Genomic DNA, 10,015 nt, shown 5'->3' with positions numbered 1-10,015 from the left:
TAAGCAACCAAATTAATTAATTGATAAATTACAATCTTCAAGTTCTTCTTTTTGTGTGCTACTCATCAGGTTCCCGATCACGATGCCTAACGACGTGAAATATTATTTTGATCTAATCAAAATTGATAAATTAAAACACCTTTTTAATTTATCACCAATTCACATTTGTTGCCCCAGATTGACATCTAGCAATGTGTAGGACAATACATGTAACGAAAAATGTCACGTGGTATGACAAAACCAAACTCGTTCGTTTACCGTGAAACTATAATCCCTTCGTTAATATGATCCGATCAATTAAGAGATATGGAAATGTGTCAATCTCGATTATCGATCATATCTTTCACTCCACTATTAAGTCAATATAAGTCAAAAACTCATTTTCGACTTATGAGTACACCTTGGTCAAGGATCTTGTTATCGACTTAATTGAATGAAATGCAGATCATAATCTCTTACTATCTAAGAGTGACAATTCCTCTATTGGTCATTCACAACCTTCATAAGAGTCTTTACATACCCAAATGATGCCGTATTAGCGGTCCTTGACAGAGCAACACCCATCACTGTCAAAGCATGATTGTCCTCATATAAGGTACTATGACGACCTCAAGTCAAAAGAACAATCCCACTACCGAAAGTTAGGGATTAACCACTGATACTCAGATAGTTATCCATGTGGAATCTCTAGGCAATTCTCCAATGTTTTGTTCTATAACAAAATATCCACGTATTCATTCAAATGTCATCATACTTTAATTTGTGAGATCAGCTACTTACTTCACAAGTAAGAAATGTCACACGTGATGGTTTATCCATAATAACGATATTCGTATCTCGTTATTACTTACGACCACGGACGATTTAAGATTCAATTATATGTAATTTGTATCTCACAATCACAACTCCTCGTGATTAACAAATTACGAAAATTTGAATTTATGGACTCTATTATCTAATTTAATTGTCTATTAATTAAATAATAGATCTGTCATTAAATTGCATTAATTATTTATTAAAAGTATTTATGTCCAAGGTTGATTCGATCTAGGGCATAACACTTACAAACTCCCACTTGCACCAGATCCAATCACTTATGTATCCAATATCATAAGAGTCTCTATGACGATCATGTTTATGCTACGACAACTCTTTGTCAGTGGATCTGCAATATTGTCAAATGTGAGAATTCGTTATTCTATTTACATCATTTCTATGTATTATCTCTCTGATGAAATTATACGACCTTAATACATGTTTGGATTATTGATGAGACCTAGTTCCTTCGCCTTCGCGATGACTCTATTGTTATCACAATATAATGGCATATGATCAATAATATTAAGAACTACTCCAAGTTCATTAATGAACATCTTGATCCACATTGCAACTCTTTGCTATTTCTGAAGCAATCACGTATTAGGTTTTTGCTATTGAATCAATGATTGTTTCATGTTTGGAACCTTTCCAACATACCGTTTAAGAGTAAACCAATTTTTTCATATAAAATCATCTCAAGATTTTATCTATGTAGATTGGGATAAGTTAAAGCAATCTTCTAGATCTATCTCGATAGATCAAGTTGCTTCTCTCATATCGTTCATGAATAAATCATTTAATAACCATTATTTCAACGATTGAAACATAAGGATGTCGTTTCCTATAATATTAAGAATGTGACAATACTCCCACTATCTTCTTGTAAATACACAATTCGTCTTCATATTTGATGAAATCAAACATTTTGATTTTTCCATCAAATCGAAGATTTCAGCTTCAAAAGACTTGTTCTAACCCATAGTCACGGTATGTAACTATTGCAACCAAAATCCGAATGGACCTCAGCGTGGCTACAAGCGATAGATTTCATCAAAGTCAACACATTGTCTTTGTTTGTTACCTTTTGCTATTAGCCTTACTTTGTATGTATGGATATTCTCATCCATGTCAACTTTTTATTGTAAACCATTTACAACCTATAGATTTTATCCCATCAGGAGGGTCGACTAAGGTCCAAACCTTGTTTACATACACCGAGTTCATCTCGAATTTCATGGCCTCTTGCTATCTTTTTTAAGTCAACACTTGACTTTATTTTTGTGCAATTAGTAGGTTCATCATCCTGGATCAGTAATACCTGAATAGTAATCACAAATTCTCACTAGCTTGAAGGTCAAATGTTCCTACTAGATTCATACAGAGGTGACATGTCCTCAGGAGTCGTTACTTCCTGATGAAGAGTATGCCTCATATTAGATATGGTATCAAACTCGGATTCATCTACTTGGTTAACTATATCTGTGAACTCTTGAACTCTTTCAAGTTCTATTTTGCTCCCACTGTCCTCTCATAGAGTAAACATTTTCTCTAAGAGGACGATATGTCGTGAGACAGAGACTTTCTTCTTAATGGGATAATAGTATTAATATCCAAGTATTTATTTTGGATATTCCACAGATATTTATTTATCAGATATATACTCTAGTTTATCCGATTCATTGCGTTTCAAATAAGCGTCACAGTCCCAAACTTTTATATGAGATAAATTGGAATTATTGTCGTTTCATAGCTCGTATGGAGTTCTGTTTACCAACTTAGATGGGACATGATATAGTGTGCAATACACTGCAATCAGTGTATGATCCTAAAACATTTTGGGAGGTTTGTATGGCTTGTTATCAATCGCACTATATCGAATACTTTACGATTCCTCCTTTCAGATACACTATTTTGTTGCAGTGTATATGGAGGATTCCACTGCAAGAGAATCTCATTCTCTCTTAGATAATCCAGAATTTTATCTTTAAAATATTTCCACTTGATCGAATCTTAGTGTGAAAATCTCTTTATGTCATTGTTTCTCTACTTTTAGCTTGAATCCCTTGAATCTTTCAAGATGTTCATGCTCGAATTCCATCAAGTATATATGACTATTTTTGTAATAGTCATTAGTAATTTTGATAAAATAAGAGAAACATCACCTTACATCAATTGACCTATCCATATGCATCAGTATGCATTAGACCAGTAATTATGCAGATCTTTCTCCTTTTTAAGTAAAAGAAGATTTGGTGATTGTATCAGACATGCTTAATACTTGTCAAAATCATTTGACCCCAAGTATACATCTCTATGTAACTTTGGAATTGCATTTCGTCTATATTACCAAATCTAAAATACCAGATTTAGGTATTATTCAAATTATTACTTTGATGCCTCTTAACTTCTATACTCATTATAAAATGTTTAGTATTTAGAATATAAATGTTATTTTGTGGCTTACCATAACCATTAAGATCTTAATCAAGATAAGCAGGAACAACAATTGTCCATAACATTAAAGTAGTTTATGTCTGAACATGAAATTCATTTTAATATTCCAGCTATGGTGGGTACAAAGAAATATTTCTCTAATTCCAATACTAAGTCAAAAGGCAACGGGAAGAAGTATGCTCCTATAGGCAATGCAACAACATTTACTCATCTTTAACGTGTAAGTCAACTTCTCCCTTTTGCAGTGGCTAATTCTATCTACTTTCTCCATATTTATATAAATATGAAATCCACATCTGGTACCAAATACCTAAGAAGTTTATGAAGTAGACGTAAGCCTTGCAATATTTCTTCCAATGACCTTTTCATTCTATAACGAAAATAATGGTCATTAGACTTGGTATTTGTCCTTCGCTTTGACCATCTCAGCCATATTACATGCTTTCTCCAAAGCTCCTTTAGACTTCCTCTTTATACCCTTAGAAGAATCAACGACTTGCCCACTTCTAACTTTGTTATTGGGCATAACAGTCCTAAACATGTTAAGCAACTCAATGGCTGTGGATTTGAACTTATTCATATCATAATTCATTATTAGTTTAAATAACTCTCTGACAGAGATTGCAGAGCTAAGTCAATACTTAGTTCGTAGTTCATGACTGAACCTCTTTGAGGCAACCTCTCAATGACAATCATCTTCAGTACATGAGCATCGATCGAAGATTGCTCTGTCATTTTGCACCGTATAGTTGTTTGGAAGTCTTATATGCTTCCACACATGATTATTATCGTACAACTCTTTGTAATGAAGAATCATGTGTTAACATCTATAGTCTCATATTGCCTTTGTAACTTAGGTGACATAGTTGCAAGTATCACATACATTGCAACACTATTGTCGTCACTGTGCTTATTATAGCAGCCACCTTTTCCATAATGAGTCATCAGCGGGTGTCTCTAGAAAGGGCTACTTGAGGACAACCAATTTTTTTCATGCGTGAGAACAATTCTCAAATTACGTGCTAATTGGTTGTTAGCATTCAGTATGCCATTCAAAACATATGATTACTCAAGATTCAATATAAATGTAAATGATGAAAAGAAAAAGAATAATATATAAAATGCATCAATTAATTTAACATGGACTTCTATTAAATTAATTATACTCCCACTTTTTAACTCAAATTTATGACCCTCTCACATAAATTTATGGAGTACATACTTGACTCCCAATGGGTTGGGATCCAATCTGTTATATTAAAATTTTGAGTGTACTCAAATAGCCTCAATAAAATATTTGGGTAGATACTGTTATCAATTGTATCTCCATACAACTCCTAGATCATTAAGCTGACAATTATTTGTCTTCACACATCTTATGTGTTAGCTTAATATGCCTCTATAATTTATCTTCTTGAGTATACTCAACAAAAGATAAATTTTAGTTAACTCGGACCAATCATTCAGAAATATCTAATATTTCATACTGTTAAACATATCCATAATAGACCAACCTTGAGTGTACTCACACATCTTATGTGTTAGTTTAACATGCCTCTAAAATTTATCTTCTTGAGTATACTCAACAAAATATAAATTTTAGTTAACTCGGACCCATCATTCAGAAATATCTAATATTTCATACTGTTAAACATATCCATAATAGACCAACCTTGAGTGTACTCAACAATGATCCATCTCCATGGTCCCTCCCTCTTCTTGCTTTTTCAACTAGTCCAGCTGTAACATGTATCATATACTAGTTGGCACGCAGGCCTAAATGAAATTGGACTCCCAGACCCATAGTAACAATAAAAATAACGGATTCGGAAGTCCAAAATGATTAAGAGTTCGCAGGCCCATAATAATAACAATAATAATGGGTTCACTGGCTCAAAACAATTAAGAGCTCGTAGGATCATAAAAAGACAAAAATAAAACTAACCATTCAATACATCCACATCGTCGAATCCATAATCGTCCACTAATAATACATTCACCACAAAAATGTATTCCTATATAATATCTAATATTATATGCAAACACGTTTCAAGTTTCTAGCAATTAAGTCGTGATAAGAGTGTAAAATATAATATTTTCTCTTCTTAATTATTGCATTGGTGTGACTATTTGATACCAAAATACAATCATTATACTTATGCTTTGATTCAGGTTACATTTTGGTAAAAAAATGTGAAATTTAGAAGAAAAGAGCGAAAAAAGACCACAATGGAAGAAAGTGAAAGTTTAAGGACCAAGTTGCAAATAATCTAAAGATGAGACGGGCAATGGAATGATGATTCGAAAAGCTAGGAGTCAGTTGGATACAATTAGAAGTCAAAAGAAGTTAAATATCATCATAACATATTCACAAATCAAATTCCAACCGCATAAAGATTTTCCAAATTTTCAGTCAAAGATTGAAGTCCACTTTTGACCCAGTAAACGTTGGAATTTGGAAAAAGCTATTTCCTATCAAAATTGTAGCCCTTTGTGATAGCTTTTCAACGCACTTTGAATTTAATTGGACATCGGGAGAGAAAGTTATGATCAAAATACTGAAAATAGTCGCACAGAATATTCTAACCGAAAATTTAGTTTCCTTATTCGGTTCAACCTCTTTTGGAAACAACTTGGCACACTGTTTTAACCCCAAAGCAAGAGAGAATGGCCCCCAATGATCTTCGATCTCTTTTCTCTCATCTTGGGCACACGAACTCTATGGAAGGCTAAAATTTTGGTGAAGCCACGAAGGATCTTGATCGAATTTGGGGATTTTAACATCTTTTCATTCGTGTAACCTGCTTTTCAATTTTGAATAATTTTGGGATTTAGATTTCTACCTTATTATACTTTTGAAGTTTGTTTAGCTTTTATTAAATTGTTCATGGATTCAATTATGTTTTTTTCCATTGAATGACAAAAATATTTGTTGGATTTAAACATCAATTGATTTATTGATGTGATTTAATTACATTTTTATGCTTGAGGTATATAATCATTTCTTGAATCATATTCTAATAAATCAAAAGAGGAATATGTTCTTAGGAAGCCTAAATTCTAGAATTATAAGTAAAATTAAATTGATCTAGGTTTTCTTCATGAATTGGTTTTGAAGTGGTTTAAATCTTATTAGATTTTTTACAGAATTAGGCATGCTCTTTCTATAGTTTGATCGAATATATATTGAATTCCAATTTAAAATAATCTCATTGGTGTGATTCATTACTACCTTATGCTTGATGTATATGATCGCTTTTGAATCTGATTTCAATAGATCAAGTGGGAATGTATTATAGGAACCTAGATTTTTTTGTAAGATACATGAATGATTGGTGTTGATTGATCCAATCCAGGAGAATGAATTCTGGCGCTTCACTAATCTCACATTTCATAATTGAATCTCATTCCAATTGACAAATTATTTTCACATAATTCATGAAATTCTAATTCGATAAATCCTTTAAATAATTCGTCAATCTCCCTGTGGAATCGAACACCTCAAAGCTGTGCTACAACTACCGCGTTATTCTTTGGGCGTAATCAAATTTTGGCACCTTTGACGGAGAGACGGTACAAATACTTGAAGGATTCTCGAGCAAAAGTGTGACTTCGTCCCTTTTTACATTCTTTTAGCTAGTTTAGTTTACTTTCTTAATTATTTTGTTATTTCATATTTAGTTTCATTTTTTTTTTTTTGGTGTTTTATGAACGGGATTTTCTATCAAGGAGTTCTGACCCTTTTGTTCGAAATTTATTCGTTCGTACCGAACCGCTTGCAGAATCAAATCTTGTTCCACACGAGAGAGGGTGATTTATTGCGAGGCCTCAACCAGTGTTTGAATCTCTTCCTAACCCTCTCTTTGATACTGCCATGAACACCACACATCACATAACACAATGTCTGATAATGAGCATGGTAATACCCCTATAGGACCTTGATCACCTTCACCCCACACGCACATCTACACCGTCATGAATCATGTTTCCACCTAATATGCCACGTATGGACCTAAAACCGAGAATGATTCAACTTTTTTCCGATTTTCATGGTCTTGAAAGGAAAAATCCATACGTACATATTAGGGAGTTTGAGGTGGTGGTGGCAACCTTCCACAGTCAACATGATACTTTGGATGCAGTCAGGCTAAATGTTTTCCCATTTTCACTCAAGGAACGAACAAAATGTTGGTTGTATTCACTGTGACCACATTGGATTGGCACTTGGGTTGAAATGACCCAAGCATTCTTTGGCAAATACTTTTCCCATCATCAAGCAACTGCTTTAAAAAAAAATTCTTCTTTTGTCCAAAAGGACAACAAAACTTTATATCGAGCATGGGAAAAATACAAAGAATTGAAAGCCCTTTACCCTCACCACGGTTATGAAAGTTGGCGTGTTGTGAGTTACTTTATGAGGGATTATTACCTATGGAGCGCCAGTTTGTGGAAATGATGTGTAATGGTGAATTCGTAGAAAAGATCTAGATGAGGCTAGAGAGTACTTAGATAACTTAGCCGAGAAAGCCCATACCTGGACTGGACCTAGTGCCACTGAGAGTACTAATAGGTCACGACCTACCGAAAACACCACTAGCACATGCATTTATCATCTTAGGAAGGAGAATGACCTTAGAGCCAAGGTAGATGCCCTCACTAAAGAACTCAAAATCTTACGTGCTAGGGACTCAAAGCCTACGCAGAATGCAACCCATGTTGAATCTTTAGGACCGTATTTTGTCTGTGGTGGAACTGATCATCCAGCTCAAGGGCGCGCTACCTACTCTGAGATGAGGAAAGTCTATGAGGAACACTGCAATGTCTTAGGCACATACCAAAAGCCTTATTATTCCTTTTCTAGAACATACAATCAAGGATGGCGGAATCACCCCAATCTCAGCTGGAAATCTGAAGGCCAACCAAATAAAGCTCACATTGCACCTCCATATTAGCCCACGTCCTCTAAGAACTCTTTAGAAGACACTCTACATGCATTTATAGAGGAACAAAGTAAGACTAACCAAAAGTTTGATACTATGATCACCAAATTGTTGAAGAAAATAAGGAAATAAAATCTCATATGTCCAAACTAACTAATGCCTTAGCTGTAGGAGAGCGGGTAAAATTCTCATCGCAAGCTCAACTGAACCCTAGGAGGCAACACTTGGCACAAACTTTAGGGTCAGGAGAAAGCAATCTTAGAGAAATAAATGCCATAACCAATCGGTCTGGTAAGGTCATAGAACCAATTCTCAAACCTAAGGAAAATGAAAAGGTCCCTGACAATACAGAAGAGAGCACCCCTAGTAAGGAGGTGGTGAAAAATCCATCTAGAGTGCCTTTTCCTCAAGCTCTCAAGTCTACCTCAAAATCTGTCGGCCAACATAATGAAATCCTAGAGCATCTAAAACAAGTAAAAATCAATCTACCTCTCCTACATGTGATCTCCTAGGTTCCTACATATGCTAAAGTTCTAAAAGGCTTGTGTACTGTGAAGAGGAAACACCATGTCAAGAAAACTGCTTTCTTGACTTAACATGTGAGTGCTGTGATTGAGCAAAAGATCACACCAAAGTATAAAGGCCCTGGTTGTCCTATTGTCTCTTGCATCATCGGGAACCATGAGATTTCACAAGTCCTTCTTGATCTAGGGGCTAGTGTCAAGATCATGCCGTATGATATTTACTTGTCGTTAGGGCTAGGAGAGATGAAACCCACATTAGTAAGTTTATAATTGGCTGATCGATCCACTATTATGCCTAGGGGAGTAGTTGAGGATGTGTTGGTACAAGTTGACAAATTTTACTACCCTATTGACTTCTTGATTTTGGACCTAAAAGTTGATGTGAATGTTAACTCCAAAATTCCCATAATTCTTGGTGGACTTCTTCTTGCCACAGCTAATGCTCTTATCAATTGCAGGAATGGTCTAATGAAACTATCATTTGGGAACATGACCCTGGATGTCAATAACTTTCACATCATCAAGCAACCTAAGGAGGATGACGAGTGTTATCAAACATTCATGATTAATGCACTCGTTCAGGAGAAAGCACCTGCGATTATTGACCGCGAACATTTAAACACTTTCCTTTCAAATTCTAAAATTCTAGCAGGGTATGATGATGGGGAATATGCTAATATTTGTCCTGCCTTTGACGATTTGTAGGATTTTGGAACATCACCAGCGATTATTTCCACTGAGCTTGGTGCAATGCAAAGAGTGTTAACAACGCCATGGTTGGATGCGGGCTAAAGAAACAAACATTGGGTCGAGCCAACGACAATAAACAAAGGAGCTTCTTAGGAGGCAATCCAAGGGGAGTTATTTTCCCTTCTTTTGTCTTATTTCTGCATTTGTTAGGTTTATTTGCATCACATGCATTATTCACCTCATTCTAGTTTATTTTCTTTTTCTACATCACATTTTCCATTGAAGACTTTCAGGCTTCTTATACTTCAACTCATGTGATTCACTTCGGCACTCAGGTGACATCTTTCCTTACCTTTATATGGCAAACATTTTTTTCATTGAGGACAATGCAATGTTTAGTTGGGGGAGAGTTAACTTAAATTTTGTTGTGAATAGCATGATTTACATGGAATTTTGGTCTAAATTTTTCCTTAAGTCTCTATTTGCTACATGTTCATGTTTTCTAATGACAAAATATGCCATTAGAAGTTGATATTGTTCATGTGAGTCTAAATGTTAAGACACTTGTTGAATCATTTTGTGCACACA

General features: G+C 34.8%; 1 protein-coding gene across 1 annotated transcript; it reads left to right on the top strand.

Annotated features, from left to right (window-relative positions):
- Positions 1-8,353: 8,353 nt before the first annotated feature.
- On the top strand, positions 8,354-9,442 carry LOC111365694. Its single transcript, XM_022986230.1, has 3 exons — positions 8,354-8,686; positions 8,837-8,946; positions 9,037-9,442. Exons 1-3 carry the CDS (start codon positions 8,354-8,356, stop codon positions 9,440-9,442), a joined length of 849 nt encoding a protein of 282 aa, XP_022841998.1.
- Positions 9,443-10,015: the final 573 nt, after the last annotated feature.

This window comes from Olea europaea, chromosome 17 (assembly GCF_002742605.1).
Source record: "Olea europaea var. sylvestris chromosome 17, O_europaea_v1, whole genome shotgun sequence".
Lineage (NCBI taxonomy): Eukaryota > Viridiplantae > Streptophyta > Magnoliopsida > Lamiales > Oleaceae > Olea > Olea europaea.
The sequence above is the reverse complement of the archived record's forward strand: the minus strand, read 5'-3'. Positions and strand labels throughout refer to the sequence as shown.

Excerpts from the sequence above, each read along its gene's own strand:
- LOC111365694 (XM_022986230.1), top strand. The coding sequence starts at position 8,354 with ATGTCCAAACTAACTAATGCCTTAGCTGTAGGAGAGCGGGTAAAATTC. Across the intron at positions 8,687-8,836 it reads TCCTAGAGCATCTAAAACAA|ATCACACCAAAGTATAAAGG; the intron begins GTAAAAATCAAT and ends ATTGAGCAAAAG. Across the intron at positions 8,947-9,036 it reads GCTAGTGTCAAGATCATGCC|GGGAGTAGTTGAGGATGTGT; the intron begins GTATGATATTTA and ends TATTATGCCTAG.